General features: G+C 40.8%; 1 protein-coding gene across 4 annotated transcripts in view; it reads left to right on the top strand.

The window, feature by feature from the left end:
* Window positions 1-9,573: 9,573 nt before the first annotated feature.
* METTL9 (methyltransferase like 9) overlaps window positions 9,574-26,776 on the top strand; it is a 42,358-nt gene continuing 25,155 nt past the window's right edge. For 2 of the 4 annotated variants that reach the window (XM_012644972.1, XM_012644971.1), the window contains exons 1-2: window positions 9,574-9,657; window positions 23,285-23,475. In XM_012644972.1, the coding sequence (XP_012500426.1) occupies window positions 9,613-9,657; window positions 23,285-23,475 (236 nt within the window). In that variant the 5' untranslated portion in view covers window positions 9,574-9,612. Of the gene's footprint in view, window positions 9,658-11,547; window positions 11,968-23,284; window positions 23,476-26,776 lie in introns of those variants that run through there. The other 2 variants (XM_012644970.1, XM_012644968.1) reach the window with 1 other exon arrangement.

The following is a 26,776-nucleotide window of genomic DNA, read 5'->3' as shown; positions in this document are numbered from 1 at the left end:
TGGGATGGGAAAGATTTCTTAGAAATGATATCAAATTTACAATCCATAAATGAAAAATATCAATAAATCTGACTTCATCAAAATTTTAAATTTCTGACCTTTGAAAGACACTGTTAAGAAAATGGAATGTAAGCCACAGACTGGATAAAATATTTGCAAATACCTCTTTGATAAAGGTCTTGTATGTAGAATATATAAAGAACTTCAATAACTCAATTATAAGAAGACAAACAACCTAATAAAAAAATGGACAGAGATTTGAACAGACACTTCACCAAAAATATACAGATGGAAAATAAGTACATGTAAAGATGCTTACCATTATTGATCATTAGAAAAATGCAAATTAAAATCATGATGAGATACCGCTATATAACAATTAGAATGGCTAAAATAAAAACTGACAATAGCAAGTGCTGACAAGGATGTGGCACTCCCAGAAGTCTCATACATTTTTGGTAAGAATTAAAATGACACAGCTACTTTGAAAAACAGTTTGGCAGTTTCTTAGAAACTTTAATATACATTTGACATATAATCCAGAAATCCCTCTACCAGTTTTTTCCCCAAGAGAAACAAAAACTTATTTCACACACAATACGAACACGAATGTTTATGGTAGCTTTATTCATAATTGCAAAAAAAACCCCCCCAAACCCTAGAAACAACCCACATATTTTTCAACTGTTAATGGATAAACAAATTGTGGTACATCTATGCCATGGAATACAGCATAGCTATGAAAAGACTGTTTACTGATAAAACAGCATGGATGAATGTCAAATGCATTATGCTAACTGAATGAAGCCAGATTCAAAAGACTATACTGTATGATTCCATTAATATGATATTCTGGAAAATGCAAAATTAGTGGCATACAAAACACAAGAGTGTTTGCCAGAGCCTGGGGGTGGGAGAGGGGTTGACTACAAAGGGGCACAGGGAATTTTTTAGGTGATGGAAATATTCTGTATCTTGATTTTGGTGGTGGTGACACAGTTGTACCCACTTGTCCAAACTCATAAAGTGTACACTAAAGAGGATGAATTACCTGACTTTAAAAAATTTGCAGATCATAGCAATTGTTTTCATTTTATTTTTGGAAGGTTGTCTAAAGTAATTCACAAATGCCATTTGACTTACTATTTGGAAATGTCATTCTCTTCTCTTATCTCAATACACCATTTATAAATAATTACTTCATTAAAAAATAATCTCATGACTTTTAAATATTTTATTAAAGTACATATGCTTCTGCTGAGGACTTCTTCTCTGTCTTCTCCCTTGTGAGTCACGTTGAAAACTCCTAATTACAGCAAGATTCTGAATCAGTGTACCTGGCATAACCCAGGAAACTGCATTGCAACCAGCACCACAGGCGGGTCTGATGCTAGTGACCCGAGGACTGTTTTTTTTTTTTTTTTTTTTAATTTCAGAATATTACGGGGTACACACATTTTGGTTACATAATTTGCTTTTGTACAGTTTGAGTCAAAGTTATAAGTGTGTCCTTCATCCAGATAGTGTGCGTTGTACCCGTTAGGTGTGAATTTACCCATCCCCTCCCCCCCACTTACTTGATTTCCGATAAATGTTATTTCCATATGTGCACATAAATGTTGATCGATTGATTCCAATTTACTGGTGAGTACATGTGGTGTTCATTTTTCCGTTCTTGCAATACTTCACTTAGAAGAATGGTCTCCAGTTCCATCCAGGTTTTTATAACAGATACTAACTAGGTCACCTTTTTTTTTAATGGCTGAGTAGTACTCCATGGTACACATATACCACATTTTATTAATCCACTCATGCATTTATGGGCACTTGGGTTGTTTCCATCTCTTTGCAATTGTGAATTGTGCTTCTATAAACATTCGAGTGCAAGTGTCTTTTTAATAAAATGTCTTTTTTTTTCCTTTGGGTAAATACCTAGTCATCAGGGAAATGCAAATCAAAAAAATAATGAGATATCACCTAACTCCAGTGAGAATGGCTCTTATCAAAAAAGTCCCAAAACAATAGATGCTGGCGTGGATGCAGAGAGAAAGGAATACTTATATGTAGTGTTGGTGGGACTGCAAACTAGCACAACCTCTACGGAAAGCAGTATGGAGATACCTCAAAGAACTAAAAGTAGAACAGAACTACCATTTGATCCAGCAATCCCACTACTGGGTATTTACCCAAGGACTGTTTTAATAAACACTAGGAGGCAGTAGAGCGTTGTGGTGAAGAATGTGGGTTCTGCATTCAGACTGCCTAGCTTAAAATCCTACCTCAATCACTTATTTCTTCACTGTGCAACTGAAGCTTTCTGTGCCTTGCATTCTTATTCTGTAAAAAGGCAGTACTAATAGTATCAACCTCATCAGATTGTTATGAGGATTGAAAGAAACAACATATGGAAGACCCTTAGCACAATGTCTGGCACCTAGAATGTGCTGTCATTGTTTTGAGTGACATGTGGTACTCTTGTAGTGCTATAGCAGGAGGCTCTCTTTCATGAACAGCAGGCTGTGGCTCAGATCTAGAATTTCATGTGGTAAAAGTATATCTATTTCCATGTTTGTTTCTAGCACATTAACTGCCATGGCAGTTGTATTTAACTCATGCTAGTTTTGAGCCTGGGGCCTCGTGAAGCATATGTAACTCACGCGTCTTCTCACCTTGGGAGCCGGGTGGTGCGTAGGCAACTCACACTGCCATGCTGTAGTATACATGTTATGTGATGGGTGGCCCCCTGGGCGAAAGCCTGCAGTTGGTTCATGAAAATCTTACTTATTAATGTTCTTATTGTTATAATAAATATTGACAATTTAATTGCATATAACTCACACACAGAAGACAATAAAAAATAAAAAATTTTTCATTAAATTAGAAAGGATCATTTTGTTTTCAAAGTTTTTATTCTATTTTCGTAATAAAACACCATGGCCCCAAAGAAAATTTTTTTTTTCTACTGTGGCAGTCGATGTGCTAGAGTTCTATTCCTCCCAGGTGCTTCACAGTAGCAAGACTCACACAGTCAAATAGATCAGGTGGTGTGTGTGTGTGTGTGTGTGTGTGTGTGTGTGTGTGTGAGAGAGAGAGAGAGAGAGAGAGAGAGAGAGAGCGCTGAATATGCAGGAGTAAGAAAGGCAAATATTTTGATTTCTGGTCATAAGAAGCTGACAATTTGTCAAGTACACAGATCTCAAAAGAAAAGATCATCTCCATTTATAAACTTTGTCACAGGTATGTACTATTTGAAGCAAATTATATCCTGTTTTATGGAGTGTCATGGAACTCTGAATTTGTGAGGCTTGTTTTTAAACTGTGTGGGAAAACCCAGAAAATTATACCACTTTTCTTGTATGCTGTACAGATATATATAAATACAGATAATATTGGAATTTAGAAAAATCCACAGAATTCATCATCTACTAAAGAAAGGAAGCAAGTGAAGGTCCACGCCTTTGTGTGTGAGTGGTCTTTGTTAATAATCATTTGTACAGACAAGATAGTTGGGGTTATGTGATTTCCTAAGGTCACATGGAAAGTGTAAGAGAAGTGACTAGAATGCGGGCTTCTTGCCTTCTAACGTAAATGCTCACCTTGTTTTTGGCGATGAAGACAGGGTTGGATAAATTGGTATGGAATGTAGACGTGTCCATTGGCAGATGAATGGCTAAACAAAAGTGGTGTATACACACTGCAGAATATCATCCAGCCTTAGAAAAGAAGGAAATTCCAACACATACCACCACCTGGATGAACAATGAATGCATCATGCTAAGTGAAATAAGCCAGTCACAAAAGGACAGATACTGCATGATTTCACTTATATGAGGGACCCAGAGTAGTTAAATTCATAGAGCCAAAAAGTAAAGTGGTGGTTTCCAGGGTCTGCAGGGGAGGGGATAAGGAGGAATTATTTAATGCTTGTGGAGTTTCCATTTGGGAAGATGAAAAAGTTGTGAATGTGGATGGTGGTGAGGGCCGCACAATAATGTCGATGTACTTAATATCGCAAAACTGTACACTTGCGAAAATGATTAAAATGGTAAATTTTATGTTATGTATATTTTACCCAATTAAAAAATGACTCCAAAAAAAATGGCATGGGGTATGGGGACTGGGAGTGTGCGCTGGGGCAAAACAGACCTTGAGAGAGAACCACCGTCATACTTGAATCCGGGACGCTGTCATCGCCATCCGTTGGACTTTTCAGGCAAGTGAGCTCTGATACCTCTTGGGTGTAGGGAGGCTGGTCATTTTCAGTTCCCACATGGAGTGTGACACGAGTAAATTCATCCCTGAGGTTTTGCAGGTCCAGAAACTTGATATGTTGGTACACTGAAAATGGCTTCATCTGTCACAGGCAGATTAGCATGGACCCAACTCCCAGACCAGTGAAAAAAATAAAAACCCCAAAACCTGTTTAGTAATGTATACTGAGAAACTTCCTCCATCAGCACATTCTCACCCTATTTAAAGGATGTGGTGAGCATGGAATGAGGAACGTAGTGATTCTGGATGATGTTAATGGGTGACGTCATGGGGTCTTTATGAAATGGATGCGCCCATCTCCACGCAGAGACACACCTGCTGCATGGAGCACAGCACCCTGTGGTCCTGTTTCCTGGGCTGCTGATGGAGATGCGCCGCCCAAATCAGCCTGCCTTTCCATTTCTTATGTTTTCCTAGCTGATCCAGCTCCTCCTCACCTTCCACCCCCAATGGGCTGTTATTTCTATAAATAAGTTATTACCTTCCTACAGTCAATTTGCAGTCAAGGCTTGGCTTGGGGCCTGCTTTTTAAAAAGTGACTTTGCATCTCTTTGCTCTAACCTACTTTTTTAAGAGATGGGGGGGCTCACTATATAGCCCAGGTGGTCTCGAACTCTTGCCCTCAAGTGACCCTCCTGCCTCAGCCTCCTGAGTAGCTGGGAATACAGGTGTGTACCACCACACCTTGCTTAAACTATTATATGTATGCGTTTAAAAAGTTTGATTCTCAGCAATTTTATTTTTCTATTTCCAGAATTTTTTTCAGGGTAATTTTATGATTGACTCCACGTACCACCTAACATGTCAAAAAGACCTGACTTAAAATCTTTTTCTTGAAACAATTATAAATATATGTCAAAAAATAATGTATTCTTGATCTTTGTGTACAATATATATATAAGTTCTAAATAACGAAAAAGAGCTAACAGATACTAGAAGTCCTCAAATATGATGTGATTTACCATCTGTCAAGATGAAAGTACACCCATATCTGAGCTCCTATTTAAAATATAATAATGGAGAAATTCCAGCACATGAATCAAACAGGATGTTGCAGATTCTAAACATGATTCCAATGGACTATCAAACTGTATACAGAAAATTTAGAATTTTTCTTGAAGGCTTCTTTCATCGACTAATCATGATGAACATTATAGATGTGAAATTATTTGTAAATATGTCTCTTTATGAAAGCAAAAAGTGCATATAACGAACCTAAAGCAATGTGTTTAAATTGTAAGATGTCTGAAAAGCAGCAACTTTGGCTGCAACGTCATTTGTTGTTTTGGTTACAGAGTGGATTTTTCCTGGAGGGAGAACAGACTCTTCTATCTTCACATATAACAAACTACACTTTTTTGCAGTTCCTGAGCAAAGCCGGCTTGCCTGTGCCCCTGGCGTGGTGTGAGGGGGAAAGTGGAATTCGAAGGGGGAAAATTCTTCTGGTGGGGGAGGCTGCTAATCTCTAATGCCCGCTCCTTTCACATCTCAAACTTTCCAAGAGACTTCAACATAGAAAGCTAATGAATTTAGAAATAAAGTTTCTATTGTAGAATAACTTAATAGCTGTGTTCAGTATTGATTTTGTCGATTTTAGGCAACTGTATGGAACAAAGAATGCTTGGTAAGGGGAAACCATAAAGGGAGATGAAAACCGTAGGGGATCTGACAGCACTGTGGTTTTGGTTATCTAATAGCCGAATGCCTTTCCTCTGATTGAATGAGTTGTGTACACAATACATTTGAGGAAGATCCTGGACTCAGTTGTAAAACAAGCTCAGATTAGCTGTGGCTATTAAAAAATCAATCATGGTTTTCACCAGAGAAGGGAGATAGTTTTGTCAAATTTTCAGGTTGGTTAATTGCTCAAGTATCCTCTTTCATAAACATATTCTTCCTCATTTTCTGACCAGTTTCTGGTTGTGCAAAAATAAAATAGTGGTCTTCTTTCATGCCAGCAGAAATGTGGTTATTCTGTGGTATGTTACACAAACTCTTTAAGATCACTTATGTTTTGTACACACACATTTGGTGTATTATATTTAAAGTTTTAAAAGCTTTTTCATAGTATAGTGCCATTCTTTTCATGTATTTCGTATAAACCATAAGTTCGAATGTTTCATAGTCACAAACAAGGGAGACTTTATAGTTTCAAAATAAATGTATCAAAACACAGTGGCATGAAGTTACATGATGAATGGGGTGGAGAGGAAGCAGCCCTTAGGAAGACCAAACCCACATACATAAGGAGACAGCAATTAGGAGGCCCAGGATAGGGTTTATTTGAAAGTATATTTAAAACTAGATGAAAGATATTTGGATCTTTGAAAATGCCCTAGAAACTGAATGAAAACAACAACTCTCTTTTATCAGAGCTCTGACTCATAGACCTGCTATTATAATAGAAAGACCTTAGTTGAAATACATTAAAAAAATACATATATTCTTTTAAGTAGCTTAAGTTATCATACACGCAGATTTTTTTTTAAGGATCCCAGAAGCAGTCCCGTGTATGGACAACCTAAACAGAAGTGGCTGATTTTATAGGTGAAAAAATTGAGTCACAGGGGGTGTTAAATTGAAATAGTAAATTTCCTTAAGATACTACATATGACTCCTGTTTGATACCAGTTGTACCACCATCAGTTAGAATTAATCAATTTATTTATGATCCATCAAGTTCAAGCCTTTAATATCATGAAGAATCTTGTGCCTTAAAAAAGGGCAACTTAGGTGATACAAAAATATGTCTTAAAATAACTAATTCACGCAATTCTGTTTGAGAAACTGATTAGTTTGGTGGAGTCTGGGATTTAGTTAAGTATTAGGTCAAAGGACTCTCCTTAATGGAATTCGTCTTATATGAGACTTAAGTTTAAAGTAGATGGCTGTTCATCTTTGGGCTGCTTAGGTAGCTTGCCCAAGAAGGGCTAGGCTCACTTCAGCCTTATGGTTCAATAATAACAGCCATGGCTACTATGTGAGAGCCGACTGTGTAGAGTGCATCGTGCAGACAGCTAACCAGACATGACCTCATTTCATTTTCTTCCAAACTCCTAGAGTGTGTGTGAGGGACACCGTAATTCCTCGCATGCCGGAATGCTCCAAGGAGGACTCCATTTCTGTTCTCACAGTTATTGGGTACACCCGTAGTCCAGGAGGAACTTGGAAAACCTGCAAACTCTCAAGCTTAGCAAGGGGATGTCAAACTGAGGACCACAAAGCACATTTCCTCAGGGCAGCTTTCCCTGAACACTCTCTTCCCCCCATCCCCAATTAAGTCAGCCCTTTCTAAGTTCTCCTTACAACATACAGTTCCTTTCTAGCACTCAGCAGTTTGTAATTATATATTCATTGCATGATTACTGGTTGGGTCTGCTTCCCTACTAGACAGTAAGCTCTATGAAGGTGTTTATTGTGTTTATTTTGCTTTTTATTCCACTAAGTCCAGTGTCTGGTGTATTGCACGTACTCAATAAATATTTACGGAATAGGTGAAAGTGGTATTTCTTTGTCTTTTTGGTACCATCCCTGACATAAACTGAAACAGGCATGAGATTGACGTGGGAGAGAGGCCTGGGAGTTCAGAAGGTTCTGTAAGCAGGTGAAAGGCCATGGCTGGCACAGAGGTAGACAGATGAGCCAGCTGGGAAGAATTTTCCACATCAGAGGGGAAAAGACCTTCCCACTAAAAAGACAGGCATCCTTGACGAGTAGATGACTTGAGTTTGCTGCCTGATTTTGTGTTTTTAGGTTCGAATGTTTTATAGTTCTGTGTTTTATATTCCTTTCCCCTGCCCCCTTAGTTAGTTTGAAGTGTCATGAAAGGGTCCAGGGATAGACACGTTATTAAGAGAAGCTATCAAAATGGATTTTAAGAGAACGTTTTATGGAGAGTAGCTCTGCAGAGGGCAAAGTCACATTAAGACAGAGCATCCTCATTGGATAACCTGGGCTGATGTTTCACAGTTTATGGAGCTTTCAGATCATCTGATTCTCATGGCTGTCTTGTGAAGTAGACATTTCAGAATCAAGGTTCTCAGTTTACAGATGAGGAAAGGGAGGCTCAGAAGAGGTTGATTTATCCAAGCTGAAGTGAAAACAAGAACAAATGAACTTTTTGAGTGTTTACTATGTGTTGAGGGACTACATTAAGCCCTTTATAGTGAGTACATGATATGATCCTCACCGCAGCCTCATGAGGGAGGTAACCATCATGATTGTTTTCATTTTACAGATGAGGAAACTGACACTTGGAGAGGTCAAGTGATTTGCCTCAAATTACGTAATCAAGAAGCATAAAGCCAGGCTTCAAACCCAGATAGTGTCTCAAAAGTGTGGATGATAAACTCCTATGCTAATAAGTAGCATTGGAAGTTCTCCAAGAAAGTACACTGTGTTATTTGTGTTTGCTACTACAGTTCTTTTGACTCCTGGTTCAACTCAGGCTACTATTTTTTTTTTAAAACCTGTTCGCAGTTTCATCTTCACTTAGAATTTATCAGTTGGAGGCCACAGTGATGCATTGCATATGAGTGAAATTACATCAATTAATTGCAGACAAAAATCCCCTACATTTATTAACTTAAAAATTATTGAATATAGTTACTAATATTATTTGTTAGAAGTGCTTATCACTTAATAACTACAGGACACATTCTATTGAATGTGTTGGCGAAAACTTGCGTCTTTTGCTGAAAGTGTACAAAACATTATTAAGAAGCATAAAAAAAAATCTGTCCATGAAAATGTGTTTATATGAGTTCTTTTTAGACCGATATCTCTTCAAGGAGATAACAATGACCAACAATGACCAGAATGTTTTGTGCCCTCAATAGATCCGAGTCTTTCTCCCTGTGGGTTATTTTAACATTATACTTTGTAATTGAAAAGAGAACATGAAAATGCCATACTATGTAGCTTAGAAGAACAACAAAAAGCTGTTGCCTAGAGATCTAAATAGGAAAGTGATCGAGCCAAAATTTTTGGCCTATGTGCAGAGCTGTGAACCAAGCTAGACACCTGAGGTCAATGAGCAGACAGCTTGGCACAGAGGGTCATTTATGTGTCTTTTGAATATCACTGACTGCATTTCAAAGCCACATTAGAAAGGATACTGGCTCATATTTGGCTTTTTGTATTGTGTGCCTCTTCTCCTCTCCATTGTGGATAACTGAGGTTTTAATATACAGTAGTGACATTCTAGTAGATGAAGGAAGGGGGCAGTCCCCAAGGGCAATCTGAACTTCTGCTTAGTATATTTACTCTTGCTGTTTTCCTTCCTCCTCACTTGTAATTCAGGAGGTTCTCTGAGAAGAGAGAGACAGCAAGGCTTCTTAGATGGATCGAAGGACCATGAGCTGGGATACCAGGTTCTATGAAAAGGTCTGGTGTTAAATTTGCTCTGCTACCTTTAGGCAAATCATTGATCACGCTGTGCTTTAGTTGCTTCCTGCACTTGCTAAATGTAAATAGCATGTATTTGAGTATATTGTGATTGTTATAGAGTATTTTAAATGTGTGGGTGATTTATTTTTCCAGGCCAGCTGCTCAGGTATAAAGCAAATGCTGCTCCTTTCGATGCTAGGCTTCGTGGCAGTCAACTAACCCCAAATCTTTCTGACTACAGCAGCCATCTACTTGCTTCTTGTTCTGACACATTTTGCAGTCTCTGAGCTATACAGCTTGGTGTGCTTACTCTATAGTTGGGGCATACCTTTCTGTCTCCTTTGTCTTCAGAAATGAAATGTGCCATTTTATGCACTCCTGCTGCTCTTGCCCCCACTTAAAAAAGATGAAGGCTTTCTTTTGGGACAGAGCTGCTTTTTCTGTGACACTGATTCCAACAGACAGGAGAGAGAGTCTATATAATAAACAAACAGTTATTTGGACTTGCTACTATAGTACCTTTTTGATGATTTGGGCCAGGACCACTGGAGGTTTGAAATAGATTTAGTAAGGCACAGGCTGTTTGGCAGGAAGCAGTCAGGGGGCCTACTGGAAAGAGAGAAAACAAAGCACCCCCCCCCCGTGCCCCACCCTTTTCTTTGGTTATAGCGTGTCACATTAGGCAATGAGATATTCCTGTTAGCCAAAGGTACCAAGGTGAGATTCTCAGAAGCTAAGGTGTTGATGGGTAAGGAATGATTTTGTTCCCCATCTGTGGATCACCACCCCACTGACTCATAAATGAAAATCCCTGAAGTGCAATATGGAATTAACCAAAAGGTTTATTTCTTTCGTTTTGAACTAAAATAAAATGCATTTACATTATTTCTGGTGCAATTAAATTAAAAGCATTTTCCAAGCAAATCTAGGAAAGTATTATTAAAGTTAGAGGTCCCACCAAATATGTTACTCTTTAGTTGTAGCTTGGGTAGCAGCAGGAAGAACTGCAGACACAGGAACACAGTGTAACCCTTCAGTTTTGAAACGTTGCTAGGTCTCTCAGTGCTATAAATGATCAAAGAAACATCCGGGTAAAGACCTCTCCCAGAGCTGAGTTCGCTTTAAGAGTGTTGGGTCCAACTTCCGTCTGTTAGTTCAAGGAAACGAGGCAGCCGGGGATTCTAATTTGGGGTCTTCATTCTTGGGCAGGGTTATCAATACATCAAAACATTACTTTTGTGTGCCCCAGCTGCAGTAGCTTCCAACAATGGCAGAGCTGTCACTCCTGCCTCTTAGAAACACGTAGCCAGCAACTTGTCACGCTTGAGGAACAGGACAGGCAGGTAGTGGTGGTGGGAAAGGAAGAGGAAGGGAGGGATTGGTGGCATCCTTTCCCCCTAGATTCTTCCTGCAAAGCAGGGTGGAGGCTCTTGGGGTGGGGTTCTGGCTGGTCGGCTATAAATGCAAATTGGAAACTACGCAGCTGAGCTGGTATCAAGAACTGGCGGCGTTCGTCTCTGGGAAGGACTTGGGTCAGGATGTACGGAAGGGATGAGACTCCCCCCCTTCGCCCCCGGGACAATCGGCACGATCAGGTGAAAATCCCGCCGGGGAGTGGGATGACTGTAGAGAGGCAGCGACTAAGGCGAGGAAAGACCAGAGGTCCTTCGGGCACCACCTTGCAGCGGCAGGGAGGCTGCAGTTACCGCCTTCGGAAGAGATCGCTCCTGCCCTAAAAGCATTAAAACCATCTCCACCATTATCAGAGGCCGAGGCAGACACGGGAGGCGGGAGCGCGCGCCGAGCGAATGCGCGCTCCCTTTGTCCCACCTCCCGGCCGGCCCGCTCACAGGACGCAGGGCGCGCGCCCGGAGAGAACGCGCCCCAGCGGCTCCTGCGTGGTCCGGGTGGAAAGCGGCGCCGGCGGCAGCGGCGTTCCGCAGGCGGAAGGGAAGGGGGAGGTGACGAGGCAGTGCGCGGCTGCTCCTCCCCACCCCCCGCCTCGGCCCTGAAGGGGCTGGATGGGCAAGTTGGGCGCGATGGCTCGAGCCCGGGCGGCGGCGGCGGCGGCCGGAGGCGGCGGCGCCTCCTGCTCCTCGCCCCGGCGCCGGCGGTGATCGGAGCGAGCGGCCGCGGCCCCCGATGAGACTGCTGGCGGGCTGGCTGTGCCTGAGCCTGGCGTCCGTGTGGCTGGCGCGGAGGATGTGGACGCTGCGGAGCCCGCTCACCCGCTCCCTGTACGTGAACATGACCAGCGGCCCCGGCGGGCCGGCGGCGGCCGCGGGCGGCAGGAAGGAGAACCACCAGGTACGGGCCGGGGCCGGGGCCGGGGCCGGGGCGGGGGCGTGGCGGCGCGGCCTTCCTTCCCGCGCTGGGCCTGCTATTGTGCGGGGCGGCCCGGCCCTCGCCCTGCCGCCCTGGCCCCTCAAAGTTTTCCCTGCGTCTTCCCCGCCGGGCACCCGCCCCGCGACCCCGGGTTCTCCCGGCCCCGCGGCGCCTTTTGTTCGGCGGCGCAGGCGGAGGACGGCCTCCCCTTCCCCCTCCCCGGGCCCGGGCGTGGGCGCCCCGGAGCCCCGCATTGTTCGTGGGTCCCGGGCGGTGGTTGCGGACGCTCGGTCCCCTCGACGTCCGCGCCCGGCGGCGGGACTGGAGGAACTTTGGGGCCGGCGCGTGGCCAGGGGCACCCATCTGGCACCCGGGCCCGAGCTAGGAAAGACCCGACCAAGCCCATCACCCCGTACAATCTTCCTAACCCCTAAGAAACAAAACGAAAAGCCAGTCCCTCTTTTTGTCCAGTTGAATCCCTGAACATACAAAGGGTCATAAGGAAATTGAACCGTGTCTCGTGAGCCATTTAACTCTCTGGGCTAATTCGGGGGACATTTTCCCTAAGCACTTAAAAAATGTGTTTGACAGGTCCTCCCTCCCATCCTAGCGAACCTTCCGAGGTCTTTAAACTTCGATTTAGTTAGCGGACTGGAAAGGTTGTGATAAGAGGGAAGACGATGCAGGCTTTTACGGGAAGGGTTTTTAAAACAGTACCAGGAAGGAACGAATTCTTCTAAGAGTTGTAATTATGGTTCGCGAGCAATGTGATGTGACTGGTTAGATAGTTTTTCATGAGCTCAGTTTTGTGCCGCTTAAAGAAGCATGGACAGGTCAGCTGTAGAATTGAGTGAGATATTTCATATTTGACCATAATGTAGTTTGCAGTTAACGTTACATTCATTGAAAAGAGGTTTTTGGACTCAGCCAGAGTGCTGGTTTATAATCGCTAGCATTTATAGTACATTTTGCCTTTCCAGAGAGCAGTAACTAATTATTCCCATCTTGCGTCTCATCATTTTCATATATTTCTCATTTTCCTGTGTTACTTTTCTTCTTATGCCAGGTGTTCAGAGAATTTACAACCAGGTTGATTCCATGTGTTTTAATGAGGGTAAAGAATTATCTAAGAAGAAGAAGATAAAGGAATTTATTTAGGAAAGTAAAGTTTTTATTTAGGAAATGTTTATATTGACTTTTTTGTATTTTTAAAGGAATGCTGAATTTCCATATTTTTTTGAAAGCCTCCAGCGATTGCAATTTTTTAGGTGATCTATTCTTTTCTCCTTTCCATTATGATATTGTTAGGAGTGTACATAAACTTTGTAATCTTAAATTGTAAAACCACATTTATTGCTGTGGATTAATGATACTGGTTCATTCTTACAGAAACAGCTCCAAAATGTATTGTATTGTTGACTGTACAGTTATCAGAATGTCACATATCTTTATGGAACATGGATAATGGTGTAGAACAATGAATTAGAAATGTCATTTTTAACAAGCAGTGGATAGGAAAAAAAGAGGTTTATTTTCACTGGAGTTATGGTTGAGTCTTTTAGTTGTTGGTGTTAATGGTAACACTTGTCCTGATTACCTCTACAGCAACTCGATACATTTTCAGTCGATAACGTTTTCAGAGCTCATGAAAGAATTGCACCTAATTTTAACAATTGAAAAACTACTTAAATAGTGTGATTTTTGGGGAGCCTCTCCCAACAGGAGATACTTCCTAATTGTGTACCTTTTTAAAGCTAAATCTGTCAGGTTCTAATGAAAACTAATACTGGTTCAGGTACCCCATTTACTTTGTTATGCTTACTGAGATAAGAATGTGTATGTGTGTGCACGCATGTGCTTATGCATGTGTGTTAACCAGTCAGTTGCACTAACAATTTGGCAGATAATTTCTCTGGAATGAAGACTTAACATGGTTGGTGTTTTCTGAATATTTAGGGAGGGATCTTTTTTTTAGAATTATGAATACGGACCTTAATTTAAGGTGAATACGTTCATATTATGAAAATAATCGTCCATGAATACACATTAAAATGCACAAACGAAAAGTGCATATAGAAACCACCATGAGATAAAGTGAAGTAGGAGACTGTCAGTTTCTGTATCATGGCTGAATTGATGATTTCTTACCAGCTTTATAGTCCAGGATCCTGGGTTTGCCTTGTAACTTTGTTGCTTGTGAGGCAACTTTAACTGTTCTCCTTTTTCAAATTGATAGTTTTATACAAGGTCTTCTGGTGTTCATTTGGGTGGGTGAGTTCCATAGCCAGCCACATCTGGTTCTTTTGGAGTTGCATGAAAGTAGGGTAATGGATTTGATTGAACCATGCTCAGCACAATTTTTCCTTCTGGTTATTTTATTAAGGAATTACGACGGAGAATTCTGTGGTTCAAAGAGAGATCTTGGGCAATGTTTATTCATTAAAAAGTGCTCTTTCGTTAGTATAGCCTGGAGATGCAAGGGTCCTTTGGGCTAAAACCTCTCTAAAACTATAGTAGCAGCTTCATTTTAATAACTTGGTTTGGTGTGCTAGCTTAAAAACTAGGATTATGTTTCACTTTGGGCAAGCAGGAGAAGCAGTGCTCCACTTAGAGCAGGGATGTGGCCTGCAGGCCAGATTGATCTCACTGACTTTTTATACAGCCTGTGAAATGGGAATAGCTCTACATTTTTAAATGGTTAGCAAGAACAAAATTGAAATAATATTTCATAACGCATGAAAATTTCAAATATGAAATTCAAATTTCAGTGCCTACAAATAAAGTTTTACTAAAACAGAGCCAGTGCTTCCGAGCTACAACAGCTGAGTTGAGTAATTGCTACAGTATGGCCTGCAAGCCTAAAATATTTACTACCTGTCCTTTTACAGAAAAAGAAAAAAATTTTTCCAAAAGAAAATCCCCAGCTTCCTTAATCAGCATCTTATTCTTAATCACAGGTGGCAGGGTGAGTATATTGACTCCTTGGGTGAAGTAGAGCCAGGCAGTGAGAAACTAGTAGATATCACTTTTCAAGATTGGCAAACTGAGAACTTCAAAAGAAAAAAAAAAATCTTTTTGGATCTAGTGTTTTTGATGCATTGCGCCTAGTGCTTAAAGTTAATGCAACTATTATGGAGCTATTGAAACTTGAAAGTACCCTTAGCCCCACTAACTGGATTCTTGGTAATAACAGTCATTCAACAGTATCTCTATTGATGGAGTGAAAGAATTGTTACAGAACTTGATGGAATCAAACCGCCACAATTTCTTCAGGTGACTTACTGCAAGGTTTTTTGAAAGCACAGATAACATTCAATATCCGGAATTATTAAGGTGTAACTTAAAATTTCAAGTATGTGTACACCTGTGACTTATTTTTTCACCTTCTTGTATAAGCTGTGCTATGCCACAAGTGATGATGAATTCAAGATAGAATTGAAATCATTTGGTTTTCTTTTTCCCAAATGAAAAAATACATGGATATCACAGCCAAACATTGTGCCAAAGGACAGATTCAGTTTCCTGTCCCCTTACCCCTCATTTACCTTGTGGAGGTTGACTGAAATCAGGCATGAGTTAACAGTGCTTCAAGGATAGTCAGCCAGCTAGCCAGATGACGCTGATGGATTGGTGTCCTCCTCTGAACTGCCTTGGAGAGTTGGGAGGCCTTTGCAACTGAATACCAAAGAGACTTTGGAAGGGGTTTCTTTCCTTCCTTATAACCTGTGTTGAAATCCCCAACCAGTGTTTGCTTCAGTTTCATCAGATCTCTTTCTTTTGCTGGACGTACCAGCGGTCTTTATGTTCCCCTTTAAAGGTGCACTAGAAGATCCTAGGAACTTCTAATAAAAAGGCTTTGTTGTTTAGACCGTCTGAAGCTTTGTTAAAATTTTAGGATTATAAAATACTAACAGTGAGTGAGTTCGAAATGAGGATTGCTAGTAATTTATTAAATTAAGATATAATTTCATTTGTATAAATCATTTCCTCCCATGGATGTGAGGGTGTCTGTCACTCTTTGCATTGAAATCTCATATAAAGAGGTTATTGGGTTGGATATATATCATTTGTAGGAAAATGGTGAATGGTTTGAATATTTATGCCTGTGCTGTGCTTAGATGCAAGAAGGTGTCAATGGTGAAATGTCTGGACTGAGTTGTTTGCATTGCAGAAACTTAGAATGTGATTTTTGAATCCTTGGCTGTCAGGGTCAGTGTCGCAGCAGGCTTGGTCTGATCACCCGTGGCAGGAGAAAAGATTCTATGTTCATGGACCCTGAGCAGTGGAGCTTTTCTGATTGTTTTTGGTGGCACCAAATGTTTTAGGTCTTCGGTTATCCATTTCTTTTGAGAGTGGCTGCATGCCCAGATCTACAGTGTGGTTTTTAGGCATTCCCTTGAACTGCATTTTTCCTCTGACCAGCCTTTCCCCTGGACAGGAAGAGGAAGGCAATATGAACAGTTATTGGGCTTCTGCTGTGTGTCAGGCACTTTACATTTATTATCTGCTGTGATCCTCATAACGTCTCTCTGAGGGACCTGGTACCATCCCCAGTTTACAGACAGAAGATTGAGGCTAAAAGAGATGAGACTTGCTCAGGAGCACAGAGCTCATAGATAGTAGAGTTGGATTTTCAACCCAGCTTTGCCTGGTTTCAAGGCCCAGGCTTTTTCAAAAAAACTGCTTGCCCCTCCCGGTAAACCTTGTGTTGTCTGAGGGGCGGTGAAAATAGGCTTGCCTTCTTCATAGGAAACTGCCCCCACTCTGGGGGGCTCTGTGTAGACTTTGAAGTTAGGTAGCTGTGTATACAATACTAGTTGAAGATTTTGCAGTTTGTGAGTTAGATGAGAATGGGACAACTGCTTGAAGTTCTGGCCTTTTTATCTATTTTGTGCATGCTTTTTGTAAAGCTTAAAGTTGAAAAAAAAAATTCTTACCCGCAGTGTCTTTTTTCTGACACCAGCCAATTTTCTAATTTTCCATCACCAACTGGGTGTCCAACAATTCAGTCCTGTTCTGACACTAACTACCTGGAGTTAGGGTCAGACTCCACAGGGTTAAGGACTTAGTCCTACAAGACTGCCCTCACTCAGAGGCCATCTGCAAGTCCCTGGTCTCCAGGCTACCAGTGCTTTTGTCAAACTTGGCTGCAAATTCAGGGTTCCCACAATACCTCCCTCCCTCCCCAGGCTGGAGAATTTGCTAGAATGACTCACAGAACTTAGGAAACACTTTACTTACGTATATTGGTTTATTATAAAGCATACAAGCTGGGAACAGCCAAGTTGGAAGAGATACATAGGGCAAAGTATGGGAGGGTGGGGCTTGGTGTAGAGGTTCCATGTCCTCTCTGGTGAGCCACCCTCCCAGCATATCAGTGTGTTTAGCAACCCAGAAGCTCCCAGAACCCTGTAGTTTAGGCTTCATTACATAGGCATGATTGTTGAAATTATTGGCTTGGTCCCTATCCTGAAGCAATCTAGGTCGAGCCATCTCCTTAGCATACAAGAGATATTCTTATCACTCTGGAGATTCCCTAAGGGTTTTAGGAACTCTCTGCCAAGAACCTGGGACAAAGACCAAACATTTATTTTTATTATACCACATTATCTAAAATCTGTAAGTTGGTTTTTTATAACTTTCCGATTCTATTAGTGTACTTTGTATTTTTGGAAAAAATACATTGTATATCACGTTTGACTAGTTGATATACTCAAAAAATAATTTCAGAAAAACTTTCAACTATATCCCTCAGTCTGATAAGCAAATATAATTTTATAGGAAAATTGCATTCCTAGTTTGAAGGAGCAAGTCATCAACCAAGGTTATATAAATATTAGGAGATGTTAATGGACTTAATAAAGAAATTTTTAAGACAGTACGACCTAATATTTCATGACTTTGATTAGCTAATACTGTCAAACACATGTGCAGAACTCCTGTTGTACACCTGATTGGCTGTTCATTATTTGGCTAATTATTAGTGTCTTCGCAGTGTTGTTGCAAGTAGGGAGAATATTGCTATTTACTGGAATTTTTAGATGTTATGTTTGGTTATCACATCCTACTTTATACTTGGCATCAGCAGATGACAGAATGGAGTAATTCTGGCTTGATTGAAGTTTGTTACCTAAGAGATTTCTTTGGTTATTTAACTGAATACAATTTGAGTGAGCTTTAAAGGCAGATGCTAAGAAGATGCTTTTTCAGACACTGTGGTCTCCAGCTGAGTAGTCGGGCCCCACAGTAGAGCTGGCACATAGTCCTTTCAGTGTGAAAATTTAACAAGCTTAGTACTTTGTTCTTGCCTGTGCACCTTTGTCTCTGCAGTCTTTGAGGAGCACACATTCAAAGAACTCACCTGCTTGAAAGTGCACAGGAGCCGGCAGACAGGCCGCCCAGTGCTGTGAGCTCAGTACAGCTTTTCATTTAAGCTGGCTTGTCTGGAGAGAGGTAACTCCAGGGGGCCTGCCTGTTGTGCGCAGGGAGTCCTGCACGGATTTTCTCTCTAGTTGCCATTTCGCCTTAAGGACAAGGTGGCGACTGCTCATTTAAGGCTCTGAAGGTCCTGGCCAATGTCATACAGTCCCATTGCTTATTTTGTTTCTGATTTTATTTTTCCCTCTGGAATGTAAGTTCCCTGAGGCCAGGGAGTCCATCTTTTAATTTAATCATAAAAATTATGCTGGCACAGTTGGGAAACACTACTGGAGAGTCAGAACAATGAAATTTTTTCTAGGTAAGCCCGTGTAGGGGTTCTCAAACAGGGGGCATTTGGCAGTGCCTGGGACATTTTGGGTTGTCACTTGGGGTACTAGTGACATCTGATGGGTAAAGGCTAGGGATACCGGTTAACATTCTGCAATGCACAGGTCAGCCCCTGTAACAAAGGATTATCTGGCCCCAAAGGTCAGTAGTGCCTAAGGTTGAGTGAGAAACCCTGGTTTATAGGAATTTAGTTACTATCTAGACCAGATTATTGTTTCTCTAGACATACATAGTCCAGTTTAATTGGTAGCATAGTCCTGTCTTTTCTTAAGCAGACACACTGGGTAGAGTTAAGAGAAGCTTCTTTGAAAGAAACTCTTATAAGAGATGAACCTGGAACAGGAATTTGAATCAGCTGGAGCTGCTTAGGCACCTCAGGCTTTCGGTTTGTTCACAAGTTGCAGGGTGGTAGGTGAAATGTAAAGCACTTGGCCGGGTGCGTGACATGTGGTAGGTACTAAGTGTCTTCCTTCATTGCTTGCTTGCTTGCTTGTGGTAGGTAATGCAGTTTTGTGGTAGGTGGGTAGCTTTAACCATTGTTTGCAGAATTGGGTTAAAACAAGGCCTTGTAGAAACCTTGGAGTTTGAGAAATTGACAGAAACCCAGTGACAGCTGTCTCTGTCGTTATCTTTGTTTCCCCCAGGACTTCGTTAGAAACTCCAAATTCTGTTTAGACTGTGCGTGATTCTTAACAGTAATTCATTTGATGAACATATATTGTTCATCTGTATCTGTGCCAGGCACTGAAGTCATTCATTTTTCTTTTTAATTAGAGATAAGGGGTGGGGTCTTGCTATGTTGCCTAGGCTGGACTCGAACTCCTGGGCTCAAGCTATCCTTCCACCTCAGTCTCCTGGGTACCTGGAGCTACAGGTGCTCTGCACTACGCCTGGCTGAAGTCATTAGTTGTCCCTACCTGTATGAAGGTCTCAGTCTATCTAGGAAGATAGACACTAAACATACAATTGTGTACAATTATTCAATTCAGAGGTCATAAATGTTACCACGGAGACAAATGGAATGTGTGAGAGGATATTAGAACAGGAGGCCTAACCTAGTCTGGAAGGCCAAGGAAAATATACCTAGAAAATATTTAGGCTGAGGTTGAATTAATCAGGTGAAGAAGAGGAGGAGGGTTGGGTGGTTGGAAATATAGGGGGCAGAGCAAATACTATGTGAGACAGCCATGGGAAAGGAGCCTTCCAGAAAAAGAAAGAAGAGTAGAACACTGTGACATAAGGACCAGGTGTTGTGGGTTGGTAGGGAATGCCAACCAGGTGAAGCTGTGGACACAGAATGGACAAAGGTCATGTAGGGCCTTGTAAGGCAGCCATTTTGAGTATTTTGGATATTATCCTAAGATTCCTGTGAAGCAGCATACTGACATGATCAGATTTACATTTAAAAATTTGCATCTTTAAAGAGGTTTGCTTATGTTTTCAAATCACTTTTAATTTCTGGAAGATGAAACTGCTACCTACATTTTGATATGTGTGTATTTTAAAAAACTCAACTTTATTGAGATATAATTCACATACCATAAAATTTATCTTTTAAAAGAGTACAGTTCATTGGTTTTTAGTATAATCACAGAGTTGTGCAGCCATCGCCACTATCCAACTTTGGAATATTTCATTACCCCAAAAAGAAACCCTATAGCAGTCACTCCCATTGCTCCCTTTCCCTAGCCCATGGCAATTACAATCTGCTTTCTGTTGCTGGATTTGCATATTCTATACATTTCATATAAATAGAATTTTATTAATACAATGTATGGCCTTTTATGGCTGGCTTATGTTACTTAGCATAATGTCAAAATTTGTCCATGTCGGAGCAAGAATTAGTACTTCATTCTTTTATTATGTCAGAATATATATACTGTTGTATGGATCTAGCACATCTTGTTTCTCCAGTTGATGGACATTTGAGTTTCTGCTTTTTGGCAATTATGAATAATGCTGCTATGGAACTGACATTTGTATCATGCAAATGATCAGGAAGGACATACATTTCAACCTTTATCTTTAAAGAGAAGAGCTTTGTTCCTTTTTGTTCTGTAGCATATTCTGTTCAGTAAGCAGTTTCTTTTCTGGAAGACCTGTGTGGCAGTGAATATTCAACCCCATAGGTTAATGTTGACGAATTAAGAGAAATGCTTTAAAAACTTGAATTTCCATGTTGGCATTTGAGAGCAATATTTGCAGTTAATGGTGCCAGTTCTTGCTTAGTTTTGGAAGTCGGAGTCCATTGTTGTTCTAGTTGTCCGTTGACAAGTGGATGCCAAGGAATTCTTAGCTCCTCTGTTTTCATTTGAGTGACTTCTTGTCCACATTAATAGAATGTACCCGATTGCCTGTTATCAAGGTGATAGCTTTCATTTTGATTAGTCATTTCAGAGAATAAAAAGTAAATAAAAGTCAGAATGGCCTCAGTATTATGGAGTTCAGAATGTGTACCAGGATGTCACGAGTATAATGAAAAATGGTTTATGACCTGCACTGGAGCATGACTTCAGGGACAATAAGTATTAAGAGTTAGTAAATGATTAAGCAAGAACATTTTCAGACCAAGGAAAAGAGTAGGCGGTGAATGTAAGAAGTTCATAGTTTGTCATACAGGGTGGACAAAATAAAAATAGCTTTATATAAGCTATAGCAGTTTTGATAGCAGTGGTTAAATGGCAAATTAGCACAAATCAGTCAACAACTGGAAAGGTTTGGTTTATCCAGTTTAGGGTACAGGGTTTGTAAAATGATTAATTTTTTTTTTTTTTTTTTTTGAGACCGAGTCTCACTCTGTTGCCCAGGCTAGAGTGCCATGGTGTCAGCCTAGCTCACAGCAACCTCAAGGGATCCTCCTGCCTCAGCCTCCCGAGTAGCTGGGACTACAGGCATGTGCCACCACGCCCAGCTAGTTTTTTTTTTTTCTATATATTTTTAGCTGTCCAATTAATTTCTATTTTTTTGGTAGAGACGGGGTCTCACGCTTGCTCAGGCTGGTTTCAAACTCCTGAGCTCAAACGATCAGCCCGCCTCGGCCTCCCAGAGTGCTAGGATTACAGACGTGAGCCACCACACCCGGCTGTAAAATGATTAATTTTTAAAATTTAATGTGCCTGTTTGCTTGTTTGTGTTGGCTTATAACTGGTTCCTTTTATTGTTAGCGTCAGGAATGTTACCCAAGATTTCATTGAACATTTAGCAAGCTTAGGATGACTGTAAAATTGGTCCACCAGTTGTGCAAGCCTTTACAGGACACCTACTGCCGATAAATGGTCATATTTGTCAGGAGGAAGCAAGTTAACTCTTGGTCAATAGACTTCTTATTGGGAAAAATTGGTTGTTTCATAGCAGATAATAGATTAATAGTAACTGCTCTACTCTACAGTTTCATCACTGTACTTAATGTACTTACTCTTATTTATCAGACCATGTTAGAAGAATCTCATTGCCATGATTATTACAGGATTCTCACTATGTGCTTTGTGCTATTTTTAGGACTTGCCAGCATTATCTTGTTTAATCGTCGTAGTACCCTACCAGGATAGATAGATAACCAGTGACATCTCTAGTCTACAAATGAGTAAATAGAAGCTCAGCGATTAAGTGATTTGTCCGAGCTCACATGGAATGGCAGAGCCAGGATGTGATTGTGGGGCTAACTCTGAAGCTGTTATACAATCTGCGTCCCCACTTCTCTGGTGTGCTAACTCTAAGTGAATACAGAAAACATTTATTATGGAAGATTAAACTTCATCTACAGTTGATGTTCTTGAATTTTGTTCTAAACAGTGCATTCTGGTTAGAGCCTATTCTTTGAAATCTAGTTCTTAGCGTCTTACTTTGTCTTCTCATTGATTGCAGTATGACCTTAAGTAACTTCTTAATCTTTCTTGAGCACACTTTGCCTGACTGTAAGAATGTCACATGACCTGTTTGTAAAGCAGAGCTCAAGATTTCTAAAGATCTCTTCTATGTAATCTATAAGAAGAAAGGCAACTTAATCTGGTTAGTGGACTGTTAAATTCTGTTTCTTACTCTGCCATTGATTTGTTTGGTGGTTTTGAGTTAAGTCGTTGGATTATATGACTGTTTTTTTAATCTAAAGAAACAAGGTTAACGCTAGCTATTTGTTTTCTGATGTTGGATCTTTGTGAAAGAGAGGCCAACAGAGCTTTTCTAGATGGCAGAGGGTAGAGTGACTAAAGCACTGGGCCACGAGTCAGAATACCTGGGCTTAAGGTCTGGTTCTGTCACCTACTAAGCTGAATGACCCCAAAGCCTCTTCACCCATCCCTCACCCTCTCTACTTACCTTCAGGGCAGTTAAGAGAATTAAATGAGAAGTCATGTGTGAAGAAGTATTTTATACTTTATAGGTCATATGAATATAAGAGATGATTATCCTCAAAGTACCATGAGATTAGAATATTTGGAAATCTTTGATTTGATTTAGTCTTTTGTTTTTGGATTCTTAGGTGACACTTCAGTGTGTGTTTTAATTTTTGTTTTTCTTTCTTCTTTTTTTTTAGTGGTATGTGTGCAACAGAGAGAAATTATGCGAATCACTCCAGGCTGTCTTTGTTCAGAGTTACCTTGATCAAGGAACACAGATCTTCTTAAACAACAGCATTGAGAAATCGGGCTGGCTATTTATCCAATTATATCATTCTTTTGTGTCATCTGTTTTTAGCCTGTTTATGTCTAGGACATCTATCAATGGGTAAGTGAATCTTGGACATTTTTTCTTTATCCTTAGGTTTTAAAAAGGAAAAATGAAAAAGAAAAATTATCTTGTTCAACATATTGACCACCTCAGCTACAACACTTCTACTAGTCAGAATCCTTGACAGTTGGTCCAGTGTTCTAACTTTCTGTAGTTATGTTCTTTAAATTCACCTTAACTTGACAAATAGCCTCATTAGTCTATGTTTTCATGGCAGGAGTTACTCAGGGCAATGCTTCTCTGCTTTGATGTACACAGGAATCACCAGGGGATCCTGTTCAAATGCAAATTATGAGTCAGTAAGTCAGGACTGGGCCTGAGATTCTGCATTTTAACAAGCTCTCAGGTGATGCCACTGATGCTGCTGGATATTGCTGGTTCTGGACCACAGGGTGGCAAGACCCTTGGAACCAAGCCCTTAAGCTGTGGCCCTTAAGCCCTTATGCTTAGCTGTAAGATCTTTGCCTTCAAACACTTCCCAGTATTGTAGGGGGAGCTAATTAATCACTCTAACAATGGGTGATGGTCTGTTTTGAGTGAAGAGTACTACATCTGTTTTTTTTGTTTTTTTTTTTTGAGACAGGGTCTTGCTCTCTTACCTGGGCTAGAGTATAGTGGCATCATCATAGCTCACTGCAACCTCAAACTCCTGGGCTCAAGCAATCCTCCTACCTCAGCCTCTTGAGTAGCTGGGAGTATAGGCAGGCACCACTATGCCCACCTAATTTTTCTATTTTTTGTGGAGATGGGGTCTTGCCATGTTGCTCAGGCTGGTCTCGAATTCCTGGCCTCAAGTGATGTTGCCACCTCAGTCTCCCAAAATGCTAGGATTACAGGTGTGAGCCACTGCACTCAGCCTATATCTGTTCTTAAATAATGTCTAGGCTTACCAGAATTTTGTAAACTTATAGTGGAATTCTCTGTCCCCAGAGTGGTTCCCTCATATACATCCATAGAAGCAGCTCTGGGACTATTTTTTATCCTTTCTTGGCCAACTTTTCAAGCAGCCTCAAGGCTCTAGAATCCAGAAAGCCAAAAACAAAAGCAATAGGGGCTCAATGCTTAATTAAAAAGCCTTGTCGGACCAGTAAAGTCACTGGTTGGGCCCACTTTTCTTTTCCCTTGAGGGTTGGAGCCAGTTTCTACAGAATGTCTGGATCCCCAGTCTATCATCTGGTCCTTAAATATGTTTTCAGGCACTGCAAGCCATTTCTCAAGATATCTTACTTGATTTTCTTCATTGTTTATATGAGATTGCCATACGTTTGCTTCAGCAGACAGTTGTTATTTTTATATTGGTAGTTGAGTTTATAAAACTCGGTCTGACATTTTGTTCCTAAAATTCTTGTACCGAATTTCTTTTCTGTACCATTTATTCTTCCTTTGGAGATCAGATGGGTCACTGTAGCAGAGATTCTTATCCTTTATTGGGTCCTGTACCTCTGAATTCCCTCTTCAAAAAGTACTTATATTCAACATTTTACATATAATTTGGGGGATTTCAAACTCTGAAGTGCTTCCCCTTTCCTCTACCCACTGGACCCTGGTTAAAATTCCCAGCTCTGGGATTTCACAGTTTGATCAAAGAGGCAGTACAATTAATAAGCCCCTTTTGGCTTCCCTTATCTATAACTCTTCTGCTTTTTTCTTTTAAACCTCCTTTCCCCCTCAAGTCCTTCTTGCCCTCTGTGTCCTATTCTCAGCTAGACACAATTTTGAGCTCATTGGTACTTTCCAGACATGGCAGTGGTAGATTGTTACCATGGGTGACTGTCTATTACTGAAATAATTATTATGGTACCTTCTTGAATTAACTTAGGATACTTACCACACTTCCTTTATGTTGGAAAAGAGAAGGCCAGTAAGGAGACACTTGATAGCTGTTTTCAGAGTTTATTTTATAGGGCAGAGGCGTAGCCTATAGACTCTTAAGTCTAGAGAAAACGTGGATTCTGTCCAGAGAACCTAGGATGGTTATTAAACGCTGAAGTTACAGACAAATTAGAGAACTATCTCTCTCCACAGTATATGTTTACTGGAAACCTTGCATTGGGCTAGATCAGTGTCCTGGTATTTTAGGTGGGACAGTTCTTCATTGTGTGAGATTGCCCCACACTTTGCAAGAAGTCTAACTTCTGGCCTTTCCCACTAAATGACAGTAGTACCCCCAAGACATTGTAACTACTCGAAAGTTTCCCATTTACTCGCAGTGCCCCCTAGAGGGCCAGATCGGTCCTGCTTGCTAAACACTGGGCTCAGTTGATTTTATTTTTTTGACAGCGTTGACCTTTTTTACGGAGCCCCTGTTGATATGTTCTTTGCAAATAGGACACTGCTTCCTTCTTCTCTTTGGTGCCTTTAAATGTAGAACAGTCATATAGCCCATGAGCGCTGACCTCAGATGACCTCCAGCTCTAGAATTTTGTGATTATCATGTCAAAATTCCTCACATCCCAAGGAGAGGGCTTGGGAAGCATGCTATTTGTAGCTGGGAAAGTTTAAGCAAAATAACCATTTGTGACTTACTTTTGGTCCTGTGGCAGCCAGTCAGCATCAGCATTTGAAACCTGCCTCCCTCAGCCACGCTGCCTGTGGCCTCTTTCTGCACTGACTTTGGTTTCCATGTGAGATTTTGTACAGCTATTTCAGTAGGTTCTGTCCCTTTTCTCAGATTTTCTTGTTTTTCTACTATAAGATGTGAACAACTGAGGATTAAAAACAACTTGTCTTCTGTGAAATATGGTTTCCTTTGGTACGCAGTTGTAGCGGGTAGCATAACATTTAATGGTCTCTGGTGTCTTTTCCCTTCTCATTCTCCAATTTTTTAGCATTTCTTTGTGGCAGAAGATTTACTGTAAGTATGTTATTAAATTTGGTTAAACTCTTCTGTGGCCTTAATGGGAAAAGGGGAGGGGGAATTTTTTACATGAACTCCATTGTTTTTTTCTTGAAACTAGTCTTACTGGAAGCACTATGTTTCATCCGTCTTTCCAGTCACTGTATAGCAAACATATTCTACCTATGATTATTTCCAGAAAGCAGCAAAACAGTACAGATTTCCCTGCCACTTCTTAGACCTGTGGTTTTCAAACAGATTTCCAGGGTCTCAGGAGGAAGTGCCTGAGGAGCTACTTCAGGCTGCGGAGAAAGGCCTAGAAATGGACTGGCAGCAGCTCCAGGGATCTCTGCCTCATTCTAGCAGCAGCGGTTCTCTTGTCATTTTATATTCTGTATGAATTCCGCTTCATTTAAAGAAAAGGTTCTGCTGCTTAAAGGAAGCTTGAGAATCCCTGCCCTA

The sequence above is a fragment of the Propithecus coquereli genome, unplaced genomic scaffold (genome assembly GCF_000956105.1).
Source record: "Propithecus coquereli isolate 6110/MARCELLA unplaced genomic scaffold, Pcoq_1.0 Scaffold223, whole genome shotgun sequence".
Lineage (NCBI taxonomy): Eukaryota > Metazoa > Chordata > Mammalia > Primates > Indriidae > Propithecus > Propithecus coquereli.
Note: the sequence above shows the minus strand (reverse complement) of the source record. Positions and strands in the feature narration are given on the sequence as shown.